Raw genomic sequence first — 25,127 nt, 5'->3', positions numbered from 1 at the left:
TATGTTGTTACTGCTGATAAAATAGAGGTCAAATTTGATATTTACGATTTTCACTTTTACCGATCAGAAGTTATGATCCTTAATATATTAAAACACAATGAGTGACGGTTCTTAAAAGATTATAACAATTTCAATTCAGGGCTGTTTTTAGCTTAAATGTTGTGTTTATACTTGCTTAACTGTTCAGGGTTTGACTCTGCGGGAAAATCTAGTTTGCTGTCTCTGACAGCCTCTTGGGTTTTGTTTTGTAGACGCAGATTTATATCCACAAAAGATAGAAATGTTCACCGGCAAAAAACAAGCAATCAAACTTCCATGGGTGAGCAAACTTTTATGAATTATTTTTTACACACTTAGATTCTTGTTATCCAAATAAAGAACATCTTCAACCTTAACTGAAAGTAACATGGAACAGGCATTAATACTTTATTCAGTTAGATAACGTTTTCATGTTGAACTGTCCACGTACATTTTGAGAAGATTGAAATCATGTACTGTGTTGCTAGAAAAGAACATTAAATGATTTAAATTGTCGTGAGCAATTCGCTGCATGTCATTTCTGTAATTTTTCGTATTTGTTTTTTTTTTTGTCACTTGTTATGTTATGCACAACAAATTTATATGAGCTGATGATCAATTATTTTTGTCATTTCATTTAATTACTAAAAATAGAGAATCGAAACGAGGAATTTGCCAAAGAGACACAACAACTCGACCAATGAGCAGAAAACAATACAGAGTTTACAAAATGATGCTCGTGAAGATTTAACAACGACTATCAATAATGTAGTTTGAACATTCAATATTCGACTGGAGTCATTTCTTTTGATTTTAGAATAAATATGTAACAGTTAATCATCTTTGTAGGGAAAATTAATTATAAAATTTAAACTTGCCTTTCGCTACTGGTATTATTCAGTATCTGTCCACCGTTTGTGTTATGTTCAAATGTCTATAAAAGTTAAATGTTATCAACGAGAATATGTTAATACGCTGTAACGTGAATTTCAATTCTTTCCTTGGCTACACAGTTAATCAACGGGTCTAATGAATCGATTTAAAGATTAAATTATCTGTCTTTTACAGTTTTGTGTCGACTATTTGTTTTTTTTTGTCATTTTCGATTAATATTAGCGAGATTTATTCATATTTGATTTTAATTTTTGTGTGAATTCTATACAAACATAAATTCAACATATATTTGTACAATCAAAACACTCTTTGTCAGACATCATCCTTTTTAGATGCACTTATTGTCTTTTAATCAAATTTCAATATATTGTTAGATTCACAAAAACAAATCCGTAATGGAAATGAATATGCAAATATGAATATAGATGACAAGGTAGATACGGAAGAGGTGACTTTTACCCTGAAAGACAGCGAAGATACCGGTCTACAAATAGACGAAATAGGCGATGAAAACGTGTACTCTAATATAACAAGCGAACTCGATATATCTATGTACCAGATACAGATTGAAAACCTCAAGAAGGCTTTAATTGAGAAACAGAGAGACGATGGTTTCAAGAAAGAGTATGAGGTAAATTATGTGCAATTATCTGTTATGTTTGTAATGGAAAGGTTCATTTTGTATGTTTATTGAACATGTTGCATAACTATCTAACCGTTTTAATGTGGTATCCTGTATTTTTATTTCTTATCATAGATGTGACTCTTGCCTTGGTTGAACTCCGAAGTATAGCACATTTAAGTTTAAATTGCAACTTAATACAGTAGATATACTTAAGGGTATTAGTTCTGGACAAGCGTGTTAAAAATAAAGTATTTAACGCTGCTGATATATTTATGAACTTTGCGTAAATAAAAGATAGTACTAACATTTTGTGCTTGTTTGTAGATGTTACCTAGAGGACTTTTGTATGCACATGTTGAAGGTTCCAAAGAAGAAAATAAAGTTAAAAATCGTTTTCTCTCAACATGGCCGTGTATGTAAAATAGTAAAAAATATATATATGACAATATTTTGTATACTTTTGTGCAAACACCTGACTAGTCACTTCAAGACATAAAACAGGAAACATAAGACATTCAGATCTTAATCTATGAAAAATAAAACGATTTTGACTTATCATATCTGCAAAACAAAACATTCAGATATAAGAGGTAAATATTAACGAAACCAAGAACATTTAGAGCCACGTGACAACTTTCAGAAGACATTATTATATATTATATATAATATTTCTGTATTTTTGTTTTTGATATAAAAAGATGTGGTATGAGAGCCAATGAGACAACTCTCCATCCAAATCACAATTTGAAAACGATATATTTTTTGTTAGTATTATAGGGTTATTGCATGAATATTGGAGAATATTGTCCCGAGTAGAATTTTATATTGCACTAGCTTGCGAGTGCAATATATGTTCTTCGAGGGCAATATTCCCCAATATGCATGCAATAACCCTTTTATTTTATAGCAATATACTATTTGAAATTAAAAATTGCTTTAAACTAAGATTTTGTCGTTGATGACGTCATGAATTTTGAAGATTTATTGTACTAGTGCAATATTATAATTTATTGCACACTAACTTTTGGTTACTTACTTTGGGAAATATTATATTGCTATGCAGTAATATATCTTATATCATCTGATCGAATACACCTACTCACCTACAGTTAAACACGTTATTCCTTTAAACATAATGTAATTGCTTTAATTATTAATCCAATCTTTAGATTTAAAAAAAATATATATGTTAAAAGTATGTTTTCATTTGTTTGGATTTTGAATTCAATTTTTAAGTTCAAATTAGGAACTGATAACATTTGAACACAGACATTCAAAATTTAAGATCAATAATATAAAATGTATTTTTAATATTTTTTAATACGAATATCATTTTATATTGTGTATAATGTATATATTCTTTGAAGATGACCATTCAAGAGTTATTCTAAAAGGAGACACGAAGCATGATTATATAAATGCTAGTTACATAGATGTAAGTTTTAAATACCTCACTGAATAACTAGCATGCTTAAGAGTATTTTTTTTATTGAAGCGAATGTGTTTTTTCGATAATGTTTTTTTAAAGAGAGCTATTCAAAATTTCGAACACTCAATATGATAAATGGCAAAACGTCGTTTAACGGACATTTACAGTTGTAATAGATAATTTAACCAGTTTTTGTTGGGATTCGTGTAGCTTTGTCTTCAGTTTTCTATTTTGTGTCTTGTATACTATTATCTGTCTGTTTGTCTTCTTCTTTTTCAGCCACGGCGTTGTCAGTTTATTTTCGATTTATGAGTTTGACTGTCCCTCAGGTATCTTTCGCCCTTCTTTTATCATACCCGAGCAGGTTATCTTTCTCAGAAATTTTGAGATGCAGCAGATATATTTGGTATTTAAATTTTATTAATTTTCCGGTATTATATACGATCAAAATTAAAAGTGAAGAAAAAATCAGAAAACATCATGGCAGACAAAAATTGAACAAATCACGAATGCACCATACATAGGACGCACAACACAACCCCATGAAGACTAGATGGTGAATGAAGATGATCTCATGTGGTTAACACTTTGTACTTTGCTGGAGGTTTTCATTGCATTGCCTATGAGAAAAATTAAATAAATTGACTACCAAACAAAGATGTAAGATGGTTAAAATCGTGGTTTCTATCAATTGTACAGACCAGTTTTTCTTTATTGTTTACTTTTTTTCAATTACAGAACTATGAAAAGAAAAAGGCATACATAGCAGCACAAGGTTCGTCAAATATTCAAAATGTTTTTTGGGTTTTTTTATGTCTTGAATACACTGTATATATTATTTAAATTGGCATTTATTTAATGCAATTGATAACCTAAACAAACTTTTGTTTAGTAAAATTTCCTATTTTATAATGTTATGCACTTTATGAAATATATATTTCTAAAACATTAATTTGTTATTTCATAAGTAAGTTAAGAATAACTATGAAGTAAAATTGCCCTGTAATTTTTTTTTCTCTTACGCACCCAGCAGTGTTTTTTTTTTTCAATGCGGTGTTCATGAACACTGGGTTGATGTTTTCGAAGAGTTCGAAACAACCACCTTCAACATTTTCAGTGATATCGACTCATTTGTATTAATAACAAGCCAAATAGAGCAATTCTCTAAAGTTTTAAAGCCAGAAGCAAATGACGTCCTCATTAGTCGAATAAGCTTGTATAATAAATTTCAGTGGTTATTTGGTCTATTTGGTACTAACCAATTATGTTTTTAATCAAATAAAAAATGAAAAGAGGCATTGATTGGTATGTCGATGATACACATTAAAACAGCTGATAAAATGTAAAAAGTAAAATCACAAAAATACTGGACTCCGAGGACAATTCAAAACGGAAAGTCCATTATTAAATGGCAAAATCAAAAGATCAAACACATTAAAACGAATGGATAACAGCTTTCATATTCCTGACTTGGTACATGTATTTTCGTAGCTAAAACTAGCTAAACTCATGTGTATGCCAGTCGCATAAAATATAATTCATATATTGAAATTTTTTTTTTTAACAGTACTCTTATTGAAATTTTATATTTAGGATTGTTTTGTTAAATTTGTTTTGAAAGAACATTTTTCCTTTCATATACATTGTATAACTTATTTTAAGCAGACAGAACTTTTAAGATGAATGTTGCCTAAAGTTTTAATGACACATGCTTAAAATATAGTACTACAACAAACAGACTTATCTTGCTTAGTAAGAAAAGAAATTAAGTTGATCATGATAGTTGATAGATAATTGCTTTAGAAATTTGTAAAATACTACTAAGAGCTATTTTAGTTTTGCTTTTTTATACATGTTTAAGTACAATTATGTATAATATGCATTTGAACTAGTTATTTTAAAAGTTTTTCATTATATTAAGGTCCTAAAAAAGTTACATTGAGAGATTTCTGGCATATGATATGGCATGAAAATGTTGGGAAAATAGTGATGGTAACACAACTGATAGAAAATAGAAAGGTTAGCTAAATTTACTGAATTTTTCGAATGCTTGTCTAGTAAAATTTTATATTTGAAGTATTTCAAATGATTTCAAATGATTTAAAATTTGATTAGAACATTTTCAACTTAATATGTACATAGAAAGTCTAATTACTAGCATTTAATTTTCAGTGAAACTAAAAACGTTTTAATTTTTTTCATTGACATTATTGTCATCAATTAATATGTTTAATTATTGAAGAAAAAAAGTCTGATATGAATGCAAACATCAACAAACTTTTTTCCATTGCCCGAAGTCTATTTGCTAATTCATGTCTTTATATCTTCAGGCAAAATGTGAAAGATATTGGCCTAAAACAGTAAGAGAACCACTAGTTGTAAACAATTTCATAGTTACAATGAAAGAGGAAATAGAGCATACAGTTTATGTGTACAGGTCGCTGACAGTATTGAACAAAAACGTAGGGGGTATTTTGATTTTTCTTCTGTTCCTCAATAAAACAACAAATATGTTCAGTTAGAATACAATAAGATAATGATGAATCAGCTAGATAACATTTATTTTTCTTGCAGTGCTAGGTTCCCATACGGTTCGAGACGAAACTACATTTGTAAATGAAGTATATCCTCAACCGTGGCATTTTTGTTGTTATACACTTGTCTTCAGGGTCTTCAATACATATATTTTTTATAGTGTCTAAAATGAATCCGGCTGAAATGTCCGCCATTAGCAGTAAGATTTGAAAATAAGATTTGCCTAGAAACGTTTAGGCACTATTTCAAAGCGTTTTGTTTTTAAAGTCCTGACATTCACTTTCCTAAACAAAAACGTTCAAAAGTATCTTAAATCAGGCATGTTTGTAAGAAGACACCATAAGCGGATAAGTTATATTGGTTGTGGATAATATATTGTTGTCATCCAATGATTGTTGCTGTGTTTCCAGCGTCAATAAAAAGTTCTGATAGATATATCTTATAAATGTTTGATAATAAATTGATTGGGTCCTTAGTAAAAAAATGTTTACTTACATATTCTTGTTTAAATCATTTAAATTTATAGAAATAACATTAGTGGAGTGTAAGCAATTTTAACAGGCGATCAAGAAGCTAAATCGCGTCTGGTTATCAACTTGCTTATTTCTTCTTGTTTGCAGATTTTTCTAAGTACATGTAGTTATGTGTTGCTGTCACGAAAGGCTTTTACTATTCTAATCATAGGTCACTTTTAGCTTTTAATTTATAATGTTCGCCAATGCTAATGAAAAATAAATTCTCAAATTCATTTTATATCTTGCAATTTGAATTAAGGTCAGTTGCATTGAAATTTTTATATATTGTATGTCATTCAGATAAACTGTGCCATGAGTAGGTCTTATGACATTGATCCCTGTTGTCCTATTTTAGACTGCACAAGAAAGAACAATTCATCATTTTCATTTTACTCAATGGCCGGATCATGGTGTCCCCGACAGCATAAAACTCGTAAAATTTTACAGGGAAGTCAGGAGTCAAAAATGCAATCAACATGGACCAATGCTGGTTCATTGCAGGTATGTATTAAAAGAATACACCTTGAACATTGGTTCTAAATTCGACATCAAGTATCACATGCATTGTACAATACATAGGACAAAAACTGGAATGGAAGTTTTGAAAAACATCAGCTATATGTTAAACCGTATTTTTTTACAGTTGTTAACAATATAGTTTTGCAATTTTACTTTTAATGTCACAATGCATCTTCCATCTAAAATATGTATATATAAAAGTATAAAAGTCTTATCTAGTTATATGTTACGATGACCTATATTTGGACATTTAAATCATTTAGAGGTATTCTCATAACAATGAGGACAACCGCAATACTTACGGTGATAATAATACAGACTCATTTACCTTTAAATTGTCCTTCCAGTGGGTATTTAAATAGAATTAAAGACTAAAAAATACTGCATGTGCATGAGAAGAAAAAAAAGACGTTTAAGTATTCAACATTAAAATCAACACAAAAGTTTCAGTCCTCTGCTAGTCATTCACTTTTGTATGTATGTGTTTAGAACCTTTTGCGATCCCACAGTTTAAATGTCTATACCATGTACGATGCGATAATTCAGCGTTACAGTGCAATGTTTACCTAATCTCACCCAGTTAATTGATAACGGTTAACCTAAGCGTCAAGAAATGATCGCGTCTACACTGTTATGAAAACGATTCTATTTAAAATAATATGAATTGGATTAATCAAAAAATTTTTTGATTCTCAAGCGCTGGAATTGGACGAACAGGGACATTTATAGCTATAGATGCATTATATGAAAATGGGAAGAAAGTTGGTCATGTAAATATCATGGAGTATATACAGATGGCAAGAAAAGACAGAATAAACATGGTTCAAACACATGTAGGTAACATTGTTGTAGAAAGATCACTGCCACATTTTGGATTAAACCCACAAAAGGCCTTTATTATAAATAAGTCGCTGTTGAATTGGTCCAATTCACTTGTATTATTTACCTCCCGTTGAATTTTAACCTGAATTGAAAATTTTATAGATGACATATATTTTTGAAAAGCTTTCAAAACGCAAAGCTTTATAACAGATCAAACGAAACTGTCATGTCATTTATTAACTCCAAATCATTATGTTTGCATCTCGTGTGAAAAAAATCTAAGTAATGACTGCTTATTGGAATCAGATGAATACTACATGTATATAATGATATGGTTTATAAAATGACTATGTTGAGTTATCCATCGATAATTTGTTGGAAAGATCATTGATAAATGACGATCCCAACTGCTTAGACAAAGTTTAGGCTCACATGGAAGATTTTATTTATCTCTCAATTTTCTTTTATTAAAAGTACTCCTGAATCATGTAAAGTATCTGTACTTCTTTTGGCTTTACATTTTTTTGTAATTTCATTGTGCTAAAAGTGGCTTTAAGCCAGTAGTCAATATTTCGGTGTTGACATGAATAACATACATGTGGTCATTTTTTTATAAATTTCCTGTTTACAAAACTTTAAATTTTTCGAATAAATAAGGATTTTCTTATTCCAGGCATAGATTACCTTAGCCGTATTTGATACAACTTTTGGAATTTTGGATCCTCAATGCTCTTTAACTTTGTACTTGTTCGGCTTTACAAATATTTCGATTCTAGCGTCACGGATGGGTCTTATGTAGACGAAACGCGCGTCTGGCGTACTAAATTATAATCCTGGTATTTTTGATAACTATTTAAGCACAAATCAATCTAGGATTTGGAAAACACAAATAGATCAAAATGTTTACTGAATAAATACACAGATGTGTTGAGAAGTTTGATACCTGATTGTACATACATAAAGATTATAACAAACAGGATTTCACATCAAAATGCAAAGCTCTGATTCCTTTCACGGATTTGGCTATTCTTTTTGGACCTTTTGGATTATAGCTCTTCATCTTTTATATAAGCTTTGGATTTCAAATATTTTGGCTACGAGCATCACTGAAGAGACATGTATTGTCGAAATGCGCATCTGGTGCAAGAAAATTGGTACCGTTAATTTTATTAACGTTGATTTGTTATCATGTTTATGGGATAAGGAAATAAAGTTTGGTACTTTTATATAATTATTCTCAATAGTAATCAATTGGATGCGGATTTAATATTCTGAAAAATTTTGTCATCATTGGAAGTGAAAGATTTTTCTTTTTTAAAGTGTATTAAACATAACTAAAATTTATAGCTATTGGTGTATTAGAAAACCCTTGTCCTACCTCCTGTCGTTGAGTATATTGTGTTTATTTTTTATACCTTTGATTCTTTACTAAAAGAACACGATAATAAAAACAAAACTAAACACGACAAAAAGACAAACTAGAAGTATACAAATCTCATCATAAAAATGCTTCAGACAGCGTAGCACGAATTCCAATAACAACTTAGAGACCAGTTCTCTCAGGTGCTCCGGATAGTTAAGTAGATCCCGTTCCACACGTGGCACTCGTCTTGTTTCAAGTAATAATCGGTGAGAAGTCTCATTTGGATCTATCCTGGTATATATGATGAGTTTATTTGGAAGCTAACATTCGATGAAATGAGTAGGGGCATGTACATGTGGGTACTACAACTGGAACATATCCGTCGTCTCCTGTTAAAAAGATATTCCATAATTGTCAACTAATTCTTCATAGCGTCCGTAATATTTTCGAAAAAAGCTTCCTTTTTACAGCAATGTTAACCCGATATCAGGGATGTTATGATAGAAAATACAAGCTCTGTAACTTGAAGAGATATACAACATACACAGGACCTGCGGCAATGTCATGATTGTTGCTGAAAGGAAATTGAAATTCACAATTGAAGAGCTTAACTCCTTTTTATTGTGGTAAAGTTTTGTTCTCAGCCGACCCTCATTTTTAATTTCTAGATGTAAGTCAAACGTAGAATATATTGTTAGTCGTGTTAATTTTAATTACAGGAACAATATGAAACTGTCTTTGAAGCCTTATTAGAACTGTTTACTGTACCAGAAACGGCTATTCCAAAGAATGGATTTTGTCAATACATTTTAGATCACGAACAAGCAACCTTACCACGAAATCAAGATCTGTATAAAAGTCAATTTCAGGTAAATGTATTTATTGATTATTTTTGATTTGGAAACATGTTCTATTTTAAATCATAATAATATCACAAAACTCAGACGTGCACTTAGAAAAATATTGAAACTAAACAAAGTAGGTTTTAATCAATCATTAAGGACACTCAACTTTGTAAGAAAATACGGACAACATTGTTTTTCAGAAGTTGTCGTTTGTTGATGTGGTTCAAAAGGGTTTCTCGTTTCTAGTTGTTAGCTCACCTAGACCAAAAACTAATTGAGCTTTTATCATCACTTTGCGTCCTTCGTTCGTCGTCATCCGCCAACGCCGCCGTCGTCGTCTTTGGGTTCGTTCGTTAACTTTTACAAAAACCTTCTCCTCTGTATTTACTGGGCCAAATGATTTGTTTTTCATTTTTGCCTTTTATCATGAAAACTGTGATATTTTATAGAGAGAAAACCTTTTCATTTAATCTCATTATGATAGATAAATAAACACTCAAAAATGATTATCAAGTCAATATCTATTAATAAGTCAAAGAAACGAAACAGACTAAAAGATCAGTAACAAAATTAATATTTTTGTCATGGTCTATTCTCGTCTGCAATGTTGGAGAGTGTCCTTTGTTTGATATGCCTATAGACCAAGGTGTGCGACACCGGTTGTTGAGAGCCTCTAGTTTTTTTAAAAGATTAGACCGTCGGCTTACCTGTTTGAATTGTTTTACACTGGTCATATTTTGGGGCACTTCATAGCTTGATGTGAGGTGTGAGCTTGATGTGAGGTGTGAGCAAAGGCTTCGTCTTAAAAACCGTTCTTTGACCTACAATTGTTTACTTTTTACACATTGTGACTTAGATGGAGATGTGTATCAATGGCACTAATACCAAATCTTCTTATTTCTATATACAATGGCATTCTTATATTTTTCAATTGTAGTCATAATACCATTTAACCTTAGTTTGTATGTCTTTGTCAGGGTTGAACATGAGTGCATGTGTATTCTCACTTTATACAATAGCATGCATAATATGTTGTCTTATCGATGTTTCGATGATATAGAGATTGGAAGCCCTAAGGCCTGTGTATCCTCCTTCAGCTTTTATTGCCGCAACATCAAAGGAAAACACATCCAAAAATTCAGCAAATAAAATATTTCCACGTAAGTAATTATTAAGTCTGTTTATCAAATATCCATATACAAACCAACGATATATTGTTGTACGTGTAGTATGAGTTACATATGCAGTATCAAAGTTGCTCCAAATCTTGTCAAGCACAAAATATTTAGACAGACGCGTAAATGCGGTACCGCTTAATACGGTGCCTACATTATATAACAATATATTTGAAAAACATGAATTGGTGAACGATGTTATTATGATTTCATTTGACATGTGAAAGAAAGGAAGATTGTTACCTAACAAATGTCGAAACAAAATTTAATTTCAAATTTTATATCTATTATTGTACTAAATGATAAAATTTGATCGAACAAATAAATTGTGTTTTATGAAAGCAGATCGTAGACCTGATTTTAAACAGGAGTTGAAAAATTAAGCATTTGAACAGAAAACAAGTCCAAGTAAGAACTTAAATAGTCCACATGAGTATAAAAGGGAGGATGTTGAATTAGCAAATGAGACAAATTTGCTGGATAAAAGGAAAGAGGCGTGATTAATAATGATATCATAATGCCTTCAATAAGGGACAGAAAAAAACGTAAAAGTATGCTTTAAAAAAGGAAAATGATAGTCACATAAAGGAGCTAATATATAAATAAAACACAAAAAAAGCAAAGGCATTCATTTCCTATATTAAACAAACAAAATAGATTGCATATGAAATACCAAGTATGAATGGTGTGTATCAATTGTGAAGTATTAATTGTGATTTGTTTTAGACGACAACTATAGACCATACCTCATGTCATATGGTAAAACACGTAATGATTACATCAACGCAGTAATCATACAAGTAAGTATTTTCTCTTTGTTACACTTTAATGTTTTAGGTATCAATAAAATTAAAGTAACAAATTTAGAAAAATTCGAGATGATACTTAGTATTTATAACTTAGTTAAATATTTTTCAATATTTTAATAGTATTTAGAACCAAGTAGTGAATAAACCGATATTCATATGTTATACAGAGATTAATACTTGGCCTTTGATACCCTGGCCGATATGGAAAATGCCATGTATTAATCTCTTAATTATATACCTCCGACAATTGTTTTATGTAAGGTAAATAAACAAATGAAATAACTAAAACAGTCAAAAACGTTTGAAAGAATTCGAAGTTAAATCATGAATCCAACAAATACACTATAAATGTCTAACAATAGCATCACTACCTCCATATATATTATGGTACTATTTCCTATAGAGGCATTTTGAAACATTGAAAATTTGGAAGCTGGAAGCATGGAGGAAGTATTAACAGTTTTATGATCATTATTCCTACATGTTGTCCTATTTGACCCCCATTACTTGACATCACAAAAGTTCCCGTAAAATTTTGACGTTTTAATAAAAACACTGAAAAAGTAAACATACGATACCTGAAATACTGGAAGTAACTTGCACGAGAGGCACTGTTTTTTTTGCACGAGACGCCCCTGATGGGAAAGTATGGCTTGTGTACTTCCGTTCATCACACATATGCAAAAACCATCATATTAATGCTTAGTATATGATAAATATATATATTTTATAATTAAACATGTGCCATTAGTACTAAACCGTCCTTGTTTGCAGAATACTCCTCTAGCAGATGGCATACCGGTACCCTTATGCATTGTTGATAATACTTTTAACATTATAACTTCGCAACAAGTCTCTCTTACATTGATCTCCTAGTGTTGTTATATAACTTTTGAGAACCCTTCTGTTTGACGTTCTCCTACGTTTGAGTATTCCTTTGTTACTTCTTAAACTTTAAATGTTAGATAACATGCGTCGTGAATAGCATGCAAATATATTAACATGATACTGCTCCTTTAGTTTTCGGTATTTCAAAATAATTGCCCAATGTTCGGAATTTAACATTTAAGACTATCAAATTTCGGAGCTGTGAGTTACATGCAGATTGTAGTTCATGTATGTTTTATTTATAGTTTTAAAAGCAAACCAATTAGTATTGCATAATGATTTATAATCAGAGGATAACTTTGTTTTTTGGTTTTTGTCTTTGCCTCATACAGCCAAATCCTACTGTTACACTATCGAAACTGATGTATTATTTAGGTAAACTTGTATGTTCAAAGTGAAATAATATAACAATGCAATACAAATTGTTTTCCAGGGATATGCAGAGAATAGTAAATTGTTAGTAACACAATGTCCTTTAGAGAAAACTGTTGTTGATTTCTGGACAATGTTGTACGACCATGATTCTAACATCGTTGTGTTGTTGGACCAGTTGAACAAGGTTATAATCTTTCTTGATTTATTTTTTACAAAATAACCTGTTTTATCATACAGTTTAATCAATCGTTTTAATTCTTATATATTGAAAACAAACATTGAAATTAATTGACAATTATTGACAATTCACATTTTTATTCGAATATATTTGTTTTTATTTAATTTGTTGAAATTATAATTAAAGAGTGTTAATATAAAATTCTATACTTTGATAGAACGCTCCTTTATGGTTAGAAAGACAGGAAGTTCTAGAGTTTGAGCAATTTTCTATTTTGCAAGAGGATGCATCTAATACAGAGGAGCTTCAGTTAACTTTACATCATAAGGTGAATATTAATGTTCGATGATTTAAAATACAAGGAACAAAAACAACAAACAATGCAACGTCATCTTTGTGCTGTTTCAGAAATTCAAATGTCTGTGTGACGTAATTTGTGTGCCTTTTCAGCACTTAGTATGTGACGTCATTTTTATGACTTTTTGCGTTGAGGCCTGGACTTAGTCGGGTGTGTCTATTTTCTGTGTTGGTCTTCAATGTATTATGTATTCGGGTTTTGTTTTCTGTAATAAGTTAAGAGTTTAGTTTTATCATGTATATCTTTTATATTCATTTGATAAAATTTACTGTGTGCAATAACATAAATTGTTCTAAATTATAAAGATGTTCTTATCACAAGCAGAAAACCCTAGCCGTATTTGGCATAACCTTTTTCAACTTTTGGTCCTCAGTGCTGTACAACTTTGTACTTTTTTTGACTTTCGAACTTTTATATCTGGGCGTCACTGGTAAGTCTTGTGTGGACGAAGCGCGTTTTGACGTATTGAATTTTAAACCTGATGCCTTTTGTTATCTATTATTCATGTGTTTCTTTGCCTAATACGTTCTCCTATTCATTTGTATTGTAGTCCTGTAATATTATGTTGTCATTTTAATGTTATATTTAACAATGCCATTAAAGTGCGAGGTTTGGCATGCCACAAAACCAGGTTCAACCCACCATTTTTTTCTTTAAAAATGTCCTGTACCAAGTCAGGAAAATTGCCATTGTTATATCATAGTTCGTTTCTGTGTGTGTAACATTTTTACGTTGTGTTTCGGTTGTGTCGTTTGTTTTCTCCTATATTTGAGTGTGTATTCACATTACTATAAGACGTGTCACGGTACTTTTCTATCCCAAATTCATGTATTTGTTTTTGATGTTATATTTGTTATTCTCATCGGATTTTGTCTAATGCTTATATATATAATTAGTCCGTTGCTGTGTGTGTTACATTTTAATGTTGTGTCGTTCTCTTATATCAAATGCGTTTCCCTCAGTTTTAGTTTGTTATCCCGATTTTGTATTTTGTCCATAGATTTACGAGTTTTGAACAGCGGTATACTACTGTTGCCTTTATTTTACATCCAGACGATATGAAGCAAAGTGCTTATCTCACTTAACATTTTGTCATTTATCCAATAGTAGTTTTGGTTTTGAATATTCAGTTGCATGATTCGATTGTCTGTCAACTCGAGCATATGAGGGTTCCTAGATGGCAACACATTAAAGAAACCCTTAAGAGTTGACTATGGTATAGAAATATGGTCATATCTGGTCAAATCTGGACTTTGCAATTACCTGAAGTAAAATCCATCGTAAAATAGGGAGTCCTCTTGGCGGTATTTGGTGGATAAATTAGCATGTACATTCAGAATGAGGACGTTCAATCCGATATATACAATTAAGAGAGTGTTTTGATCTCTGTTGGTTACAAAACACTGGCTGCAACTCTCTAATGTGTTTGTTTGGTCCAGTTATTAGGAAACATTTCTAGCCATATCTTATTTAATATAAAAACAGAATATGTGGTATGATTGCCAATGAGTCAATTCTCCACAAGAGACCAAATGACACAGAAATGAACAACTACTCTTTGTCAGCTATTTCTCTCCTTTCACATTCGTACTGAATTAGGAAAACCTGTATGATTGTATAGCTTATTTGTTCTCGTTCTGAATCATTAAATATATTTGCGACTTGACTTTTAGCAAACAGCAATCTATTAATTTCGTTTAATCATTCAATTTTGGCAATGTTATATCACAGATAAAATATCCTGTTAATGATTTGAATATCCTTACTTATATCAGATTAATTGGCAAGTTTGGTATTCATATAGATAAACTATTGACACTATAGATAAAACATACGAAAAGAAGTAGTTTAAGGGTTAGCGAAACAAAAGACAAAACATACTGTCCTCGAAAATACGAAAAAAATATGTACGCAATACAAAAAACATCAAATTCCATAAAAAGATAAACAAAACATAAACATTTAAGTTAACACAACTACTAAAAAGGTTGTCGCCTTGGAACAGACTAACAGTACATTTTGTGAAACATGCAAAAGAGTATCGTAACACATTATCTTGATACATAGTTATCAAAACCGGTAATATATCAGCAATATCGAGCAAGGGGAAAATACGAATGAGATGATGTATTACAGAAAAGGTGTTAAATATGCCTGTAGATTGTTGTTCTTCAAATAAGTAATACTGGTTTTATGGGATAGTTAAAAATTGACTAATCGGGGTTGCAAAAAATGTGTTGAAGATCGTACTTTGACCTATAATGGTTTTCTTTTTACAAGTTGTGACTCATACCACATCCATTTCTATCTAACAAAAATGATTATTGAAATAGAAAAATGTACAAAATGTATCAAATCTTAAGTTGCAATCAAATTATTACTGTTCGGATGCCTACATACAGATGTTAAGTGTGTGGTAGTACCGCAGTCCCACTAGGCCGCACGATCTGAGAAAAAAATGCAAAATCGTAGTGCGATCGAGTACTGTAGATCGCAGTAAGGTCGAAATACGGTCGTGGTGAGGTCTCCAAGATATTAATGAGCGTGGCCAACTTTGAACATATTCAATTGAAGCAATCGTGGTGCGGTCGTGACGAAATTGGGTCGTAGTAGAAGCGTAACGAGAGCACAGTAAGGTCTTGATAAGATCGCAAAGGTCGCTGTACCATCGTAGCGAGAGCGTAGCGAAAGCATGATTCTATTCGTAGAGACGATCTCAAAGCGACGTTACTATGACCTTACTATGACCATCACGTTCTCACTGCGATCCATATACGCGTCGACTACGACTAAACCACGTTTAAACCTCGCTGATTAAACCATAGAACGATTCTAGCACGCCCATGCCGTCCTCATCACGCTCTTCTTACGACCTGACTACTTTCATACTACGAACATCATGCTCATTGTCATTTTCTCATGAACTATATAAAAGATCTTCATGTTTTGTTTAAAATGGAGAATGGAATTTGGACATGTGTCAAAGAAACAACAACCCGACCATAGAGCAGACAGCAGTCGAAGAACACCAATGGGTCTGCAATGCAGCGAGAAACTCCCGCATCCGCACAAATATGTATACTAGTCCAGTGATAATGGACGTCCTACTAAACTCCGAATTATACACAATAAACTAAAATTTAAAAAAAAAGACTAACAAAGGCCAGAGGTTCCTGACTTGGGATAGGCGCAAAATATGCGGCGGGGTTAAATATGTTTTTTTAGATCTCAACCCGCCCCCTATACCTCTAGCCAATGTAGAAAAAACGCACAACAATACGCACAGTAAATAGTTATCAAAGGTACCAAAATTATAATTTAGTACGCCAGACGCGCGTTTCGTCTACATAAGACTCATCAGTGACGCTCATATCAAGATATTTATAAAGCCAAACTAGTACAAAGTTGGAGAGCATTTAGGATCCAAAATTCCAAAAAGTTGTGCCAAATACGGCTAAGGTAATCTATGCTTGGGATAAGAAAATCCTTAGTTTTTCGAAAAATTCAAAGTTTTGTAAACAGGAAATTTATGAAAATGACCACATTATTGATATTCATGTCAACACCGAAGTGTTGACTACTGGGCTGGTGATACCCTCAGGGACGAAACGTCCACCAGCAGTGGCATCGACTCAGTGGTATAAATAGTTATCAGAGGTACAAGGATTATAATTTAGTTCGCCAGACGCGCGTTTCGTCTACATAAGACTCATCAGTGAAGCTCATATCAAAATATTTATAAAGCCAAATTAGTACAAAGTTGAAGAGCATTTAGGATCCAAAATTCCAAAAAGTTGTGCCAAATACGGCTAAGGTAATCTATGCCTGATATAAGAAAATCCTTAGTTTTTCGAAAAATTCAAAGTTTTGTAAACAGGAAATTTATAAAAATGACCACATTGTTGATATTCATGTCAACACCGAAGTGTTGACTACTGGGCTGGTGATACCCTCGGGGACGAAACGTCCACCAGCAGTGGCATCGACCCAGTGATGTAAATAGTTATCAAAGGTACCAGGATTATAATTTAGTACGCCAGACGCGCGTTTCGTCTACATAGTCACTCCGAGTTCGATGTCAGAATAGGTAACAAAAGAAATAAACAAAATGACAATTTTGTAAATAACAAAATACTGCTGACAGTAACTGACATGCCAGCTCCAGACCTCAATTAAACTGATCGAAAGATTATGTTTTCATCATATGAATATCAAGCACACTCCCTCCAGTTGGGGTTTAGTATTATACCATCATAAAATATATGAGAAGAACACATTTTTTGTCTGTATGCAATTTGGACCTCTTGTCTTTTTTCTCCAACGGGTCCACCATGCTTGACATACTGTGTCATCCCTGCTATCGTTCACTAAAACATCGTCATTGAGGTTGATGGGCCAGCAGTAGGTTGTGGTTCAGGTTGCATTGGTTGCATTGGTCGGTTTGACACTCATCAGGATTCTTTACTATTATAGTTACCTCTGCATCTGTCTGCCTCTAAATCTACTCCTAACATCACGCCTACGTGTTCTGGTAGATTTTTGTGACATGACTGGGTTGTTTCAGAAAAATCTACTTACTATTATTAATCAGAAATATAAGGAATAGAACATTATTTATATGGAAAACGATGTTGACGTTATTTCTGAGAACGGTAGTAAGATCGCAGTATGAACGTAGTGACGTTACGCTCGTTATTGCGCCAATACCGTGTATTCAACAAGTCCACACTAATAAACAGCTTTTCTATAAATTCATAACAGTTAAGATATATAAAACTTAAATCCATAGATTAGACAGGTAAATACTATTTCGAAAAAAAGTACAAATTGTTTTATCATATTTTACTATATAGTCTAAAATAAGGACAACATATTGACAAAACGGCAAAAATATGCGTGTCAGACGTAACAGACTATACGCATAATAACTTTAGCAGGGGTGTTTGTGTTCTTCAAAACAGTGTTATATCTACGAAAATTCGAATGAATGATATGCTTTATATATAAAGTATTACAATATTACTGAATATGCGTTCCTGTAACGACCAACAAAAACAAATAGTGTGCATTATGATCAGATTTTGGAAAATGTTAAGTTATCAATATTTTTAGGTTTTAAAATATAAGATTATATGCTATTTCGTTTTTGTAAATTATGCTCACAAAAGCACATACATAGACCATATCAAAATCGAATTTTTGCAGCACTCACACTACATATGAAAATGCAACGGCTTCTGGCAAATGTCATGCAAGATGTCCAATGTCGGATTTCGCCGCTTTTTTTAAAATAAATTGTCATTTGCGACGTTATTTCTTGAAAATTTAGTTTAGTTGCATGCTACATAGTGCTTTTCTGTAATTGTACTTTAACTTTACAAAACAGCTACATACTTTTTAATAATTTGCGTAGTCAAAACGACTTCGTTTTCAAAGAAATGAAATGTCTTGCAAGTTTGTCCACTGGACGATTTTCTTACGTTTTCAACGTTATCGATTCGGGGTACGCTATTTATGGCTGATCATCTGTATATATTTCCTCAGATAGAATTTCTTGAAGGTCAGATACTATCAACATGACCACAAATTATAAAAAAAAATCCGATGACTGGGGTTGTTCGTTTAGATGAGGTTCTTTTAAGTCGTGAAGAAGTTTTGTATCACGAAAGGAAAAAAATCCTCTTTATCCAATTTTCAAATTTGGGAAGCGTAAAACTTCGATTTTTTTTTATTTCTCTGCAATTAGATTCATATGCATATAACATGAAAGTGAAAATGAAATTGGGCCTAAAGCGTGCAATTGGCTATATACATCATACAAAGCTTGTAAACATATGAGATTAGTTATAATTAACCTTTTTATTCTGACAATCGTTTCATTTCTTAATCTAGCCGCTATTAAAAGAAGTAAAGTGGATTTTATAAGCAAAACCCGTTTAACTTGTAATTCCCGACAAATTTCTATAATAAAGCAAAATATATATCTTCCTCCTTTTCGGATCTACATGTAAATGGGGAAACATTGCTTTTTGTTACGTTTTATGTCAATTCGTTTCTGGTAAAGAGTTGTCTCATTTGCACTCAACATACCGTATATATCTTCTCATTTCATATAGATTTATGCATTACCCAAATATGATATGTTTCGTTGTTTCTTACTTACGTTACTTTTAGTTGGATATATTTCATGCATATTCAGTACAACCAAACATTAAGAAGTATCCTGGTTCCATATTGATATGCAAAACAAATATTTACAAGTGAAATAAAAAAACTTATCAGAAATAATTACTAATCGCCGTATAACGTAAAAATTTGACGTTACCATCTGAGACGCAACATCGTGCTTAACGTCAGTATAATCTTGGTAAGAACGTGTTATTATCCCAGTATAGAAGCGTGGTAAGATCGTGTTGCAATCGGATAACTCGTGGTTCATGTATGGTCGTAGTGAGAACGTGATGGGGGTAGAAAGATCTTGATAAGCGTAGTGAGGTGGCAGAATAAACGCGGTGAGACGGTGTATAATCGTAGCAGGATCGCTGTAGAAGCGTAATGAGGACGTAGTAACATCGTGAAAGCAACGAAAATTTACATTTTCATGCAGCTCATACCAAGATCTCACTACGATCTGCATTTAGTTTAGGTCGCGGTGAACGTGGTGCGATCGTAGTCTAGTAGGACTGGGGCTTACAATCGTTTATGATTATTAACAAATTAAATAGACACATATTAAATTATCTTCATTTAACTCTCTAGACTTATGGTCAACACATTAAATACACAGTCATTTTACGATTTACGAATTCAATACATCATATAAATTTCTTTATACTTAAAGTTGATTTGAATGTGTAAGTATTTTTATTTTTTGAATAATACTTTTTCCAAAGAATTCTAAAAATATTACACTCTGAGACGTGAACAGCAACTGTGTGGTATAACGCTTAAACTCTCTTTCCTCCTCAGAAAAAGGACCAGAGGACGATAACTGTTTTTTCGGCAAGTAAATTGAACGTGGCAAGTGTTACAAAGCTTCCATCAAGCATTCTGCTAGGTCTTCTAAAAAAAGTAAAAGACTGCTTGAAAAAAGACAAAAGTTCAATTACTGTTGTTAGCAGGTATGTCATTCAAAATGGTCTTAGACTAGTAAAATAATATAAGTGTAGTTATGTTGTAGTAAATTTGTCTTTTTAATTAAACACAAATTGGACGAGACAAAATGGGAATAACATTAAGGTTTAAATAAACTGTTAAACACCTTACTATTAGTACTAAATACAAAGAAACAAACACAATGTTTGGATACGGAATATAATGCATCAGTAACCAATTATTGTTAACCACACAAAATTATAACATATATAATGATTTCCTCCAGAATTTAAGGCCATTTACCTTAAATAAACAATATTATAATAAAATACAAAACACTGGCATCGCATAACTGCAACAATATAAAACTACAAAACAATGATGTAATGCTCGCAATATTGAGGCCAAATTTTATTATTCCAGTTTCTCTGTCTATGGAATAAAAAAAAACGTCTTATACTCGACTACCTCTAGTGCTCCATCTCAGTGTCCCTACACCTCGTGGAAAATATGTCACATTCCTATATTTCAATCACACTGTTTTAAATAACACTTTGTGTTCCAATTTTCCTCATAATCGCCGGATTCGGAAGAAGACCAGGGGTTGAAGTCCTAAAACTTTGCTCAGTGCTTGGAGCACAAAAATCATGCTCGAAACACCAAATCCTGTATTTTGATTGGTTGATTCTCGAGTCTGAGTGCAAAAATCTTGCTCGAAAGTTTTATGACCGTAAGGCCAGATATATATTCGTTATCTACGTCCATATTAGTACACAAGGTTTTTTGAACAGCCTTCGGTACTTTTAACACCCTTAAGTAACCTGCACACCACGAGACTGTGCCTCAGTGTGTACTAGGATACATGTACTTCAGAATGTTAAAATGCCGATATCTACGAATATGATCGTAGAAATCTTGTATTAGTTCATCAATGTTTATGTTACTTCTATTTCTGGTTATAGCAACAACGTGATTCAGTATTATTATTATTTTACAGCGATGGTTGCACTAAAAGTGGACTATTTGTTGCACTATATCTTGCTTTAGAAAAAATGGAGATAGACGATGAAGTTGATGTTTTTCAATTGGTTAGAGCAATGCAAGTTAGACGTCCTGAATTTTTTATGAAACTAGTAAGTTTTTGTGTAAATTTTAAATATTATAAATACGTTTCAGATATAAAAATGTTCATGTCTGATAACATGTAAATACTGTCGCACCAATAACAAATTAATGAACAAATCAGATTTATCGTGAATATACAGAGCTATCAATGTAATCAAGGTAAAGCATGTTATTTTGTCTTTAAATAAACGTTTTGTTGTCCTAACATGAACATATCTACAACTATACATACAAAGTAACCTTGTGTATATAATAATTCGGAGTTTAGTATGACACCCATAATCACTGTACTAGTACAATATTTTTAAGGGGCCAGCTGAAGGACGCCTACGGGTGCTGGAGTTTCTCGATACATTAAAGAACCATCGGTAGCCTTCGGCTGTTGTCTGCTCTATGGTCGAGTTGTTATCGCTTTGACACATTCCTCATTTCCTTCCTCAATTTTAAACAATTGTTGAACAGCATAAACCTTACAGAAAAAGAAAAACAAGATCCTCCAGATTGGGACACACTTCCGAAAATTCCATTCGTATATCAAAAAATGAATGGACAATCACTGAAAGAGACTAACCCTCACTTTGAACAGTGACTTTAGAGCTGATCAGCCGTTTAATTGTTCCAAAAATATTTCAAATCCTCTAGATACAATGTAATACGTTTTGTTTACTACATGGCTGATAATTTCTTTCTTATTTTAGGATCAGTATGAATATATCTACAAGTGTATCAAGGAACATTTAGAGGAAATAGACTCGTTATATGCAAATTGTTAGTGAAGTGAAACTCTTATATGTATATATATATATATATATATATAAGAATGTTCCTAGATAAATTGAACATGGAGATACAATTATTACAGTTTAAAAGCTTTAAATTCAAATAGAACAAGTAGATAAGTTCAAATTATACGTTGTTTTATTTTTGTATTATTATTTTTACTTTTTATATAACAGATTTTTATATAAACACCACTCAAACATACATTCATTTAAAGCATTTATTAATCATAAATGCAGTCTTCTGTTTTTGTAGTCCTACACTATTCATTTTTTAAATTATCTGCTGAATCGTAGCTCTTATGTCCTTATGATATTTTTTTGACAATTTGCGGACCAGAGATCTAAGGACATCCGATTTCAAAACGCCGCTCGAAATTGAAACCCAGGTTCAGGAGTACACCACATGAATTATAAACCATTATGTCGTGTATACTGAAATAAATTAATTTGATCTAGAAATCTGTGATCAAGAATTTTGGTTATTAAAGTCATAAGAAACCTCAAATTAAAAAAAATCATGCATATGTTTTTTATAACTAAATGGATAGTTTTCATTATACAACTTATGTACATATACTTTTTTCTGAGGAAAATTCTTTAATTTGTCCACATGTAGAAGAAGTTGTCTTTGACTTATTTTTAATTGCTTGCTTCCAGGAAACAATTCGCCGACATATTTTCCGTATGCATAGTGACCTGAAAATAACCCTTCTCGTAAAAATCCGGTGATCGCAGTACGCATGGGTCTGTCATTAAAATAAACAATTATCTGATTGTACATGTTAAACACGTGCTCAATACCCATGCTTTTTGTTATGTGTTTACTATAAGGTGACAATCGGTAAACTTCGGCTTTAAAACACGGCATTTAATGAGCAGCCATATTTTTTAAATCATAACAGACAGACAGAAAAAAAATTGACGATTATACGATATATTTGCGTAAAAAATGACAAAATCGTGCACAGAGTTCTAAGTTTATGATATATACATGCATTGGTTCAAGAATTGGATTTGGTTTCATATGACTTTAAAGCTTTCCATGTTTAATGCATACATTGAACTTAACACCTACAGATAGACAGACAAAAAACTTTAATTGAGTAACATTAAATGATGACCCGACATTGGGATCCCTTTACTGCGTCCGCCCGATAGTACTCTTTTTCACCTAAAAAAAGTATTTGTTACGATCAGTCAGACAGTGAATGGAGAACAATTATTTCATACATGTAATCAAGGTAAAGCTCATTCTCAATTTTATGTATAATATCATTAAAGATTTGATTTTTTCTTTTTCTTATTTGATGCATTACATGGACAGATTGAGTCATTTTTACTATCTTCATAAGATCAAATCAATTTAATGCGGGGTTCACACATTGCCGATTATTAGTCCCGTGTGAGATTAGACAGCGATAAGACACAAAAAGTGAAAAAGTCGGATTACTATCCTCAATTATCTGGAATGTCCTATCATTGTCTGAACGCAGTCGTTCAAGTTCGTAACAGATTCCTACGGGTTGGGAATGGTCCGGATAGTTCGGCGAAGCACCCTGATAGTTAGGTGCGTCCTATAACATTCGGGGAAACTCAGTCGATATTGTCTATACTGATTACAAGCGTGACTACATGTATGTCGTGACAGATTCTGATGTATGGGATCAAAATCCTAACAATGTTTAATATTTTCTGGACGGTGTCCGGTGGAGCAGGAATGATATGGAGAAATTTTTCATTGCTGTTTTTTTGCCGATGGAGTCCAGATTGCATCCAGATCTTGTCGATTGCGAACCGTCTTTGCCGAAACCATTCTGGAACAGTCCCGTTATGATACGAAATTCGTCAATGATACCCACGTCAGAGTCCCGACAATTACAGAATACAATACGACTGAGACCCGATAAAGCCGTTTGCAATACGATAGAGCGGACCGTTATAGGATTATATTCCGTCAGTACATGACCATTCCGAGTATGCCGACAGTTTTCGAACGGACAACTTCCGTCATTGTCAGTTCACTGTCTGATCTCTATCGGATTACATTCGGTAGAATTGGGACGCAGTCGTGACAGTCTCGGTCGAATTTTACCATGCGAAAGATACAAATCGGATTAAAAGCGCATTGAGAACGAGATTATCGGGACAAATTCGCTTGGAAACGGTTGAATATCAACGCTTCCTGAACAATATCTGATTGTTGTCGTGATTAAATTTTTTTTTACAAATTTTGATTAATGCGGGGTTCACACATTGCCGATTATTGCTCCCGTTTGAGATCAGACAGCGATACGACACGAAAATTGAAAAATTCGGATTAGCGTCCTCAATTATCTGGAATGTCCTATTATTGTCTGAACGCAATCGTTTTAGTTCTTAACAGATTCCTACTGGTCGGGAAGCATCCGAATAGTTCGGCAAAGCACCCCGACAGTTAGGTGCGTCCCGTAACATTCGGGGAAACTCAGCCGATTTTGTCTAGTCGGATTACAATCGTGCCTATGTCGTGACAGATTCTGCTGTATCGGATCCAATTCCTAACAATGTTCTGTGTATTCGTGACGGTGTCCTGTGGAACGGGAATGATCTGGAGAAATTTTTCATTGCTGTTTTTCTGCCGATTGAGTCCAGATTGCATCCAGATCTTGTCGATTGCAAACCGTTTTTGCCGAAACCGTTCCGAAACAGTCCCGTTATTAATTCTAAATTCGTCAATTATACCCACGTAAGAGTCCCGACAATTACAGAATACAATACGACTGAGACCAGACAAAGCC

The 25,127-nt window shown here is 32.5% G+C and overlaps 1 protein-coding gene across 1 annotated transcript in view; it reads left to right on the top strand.

Annotated features, from left to right (window-relative positions):
* The window catches only part of LOC143083500 (uncharacterized), a 119,571-nt gene extending 95,929 nt beyond the window's left edge, over positions 1-23,642 (top strand). The window contains exons 15-31 of the mRNA XM_076259760.1: positions 252-319; positions 1,287-1,543; positions 1,862-1,949; positions 2,905-2,972; positions 3,705-3,741; positions 4,888-4,985; positions 5,297-5,428; positions 6,372-6,517; positions 7,233-7,368; positions 9,440-9,589; positions 10,626-10,725; positions 11,467-11,540; positions 12,871-12,996; positions 13,208-13,318; positions 20,318-20,469; positions 21,441-21,576; positions 22,267-23,642. Of these exons, the coding sequence (XP_076115875.1) occupies positions 252-319; positions 1,287-1,543; positions 1,862-1,949; positions 2,905-2,972; positions 3,705-3,741; positions 4,888-4,985; positions 5,297-5,428; positions 6,372-6,517; positions 7,233-7,368; positions 9,440-9,589; positions 10,626-10,725; positions 11,467-11,540; positions 12,871-12,996; positions 13,208-13,318; positions 20,318-20,469; positions 21,441-21,576; positions 22,267-22,341 (1,954 nt within the window). The 3' untranslated portion in view covers positions 22,342-23,642. The remainder of the gene's footprint in view (positions 1-251; positions 320-1,286; positions 1,544-1,861; positions 1,950-2,904; positions 2,973-3,704; positions 3,742-4,887; positions 4,986-5,296; positions 5,429-6,371; positions 6,518-7,232; positions 7,369-9,439; positions 9,590-10,625; positions 10,726-11,466; positions 11,541-12,870; positions 12,997-13,207; positions 13,319-20,317; positions 20,470-21,440; positions 21,577-22,266) is intronic.
* The last annotated feature ends 1,485 nt before the right edge of the window (positions 23,643-25,127 follow it).

This window comes from Mytilus galloprovincialis, chromosome 1 (assembly GCF_965363235.1).
Source record: "Mytilus galloprovincialis chromosome 1, xbMytGall1.hap1.1, whole genome shotgun sequence".
Classification (NCBI taxonomy): Eukaryota; Metazoa; Mollusca; class Bivalvia; order Mytilida; family Mytilidae; genus Mytilus; species Mytilus galloprovincialis.
Note: the sequence above shows the minus strand (reverse complement) of the source record. Positions and strands in the feature narration are given on the sequence as shown.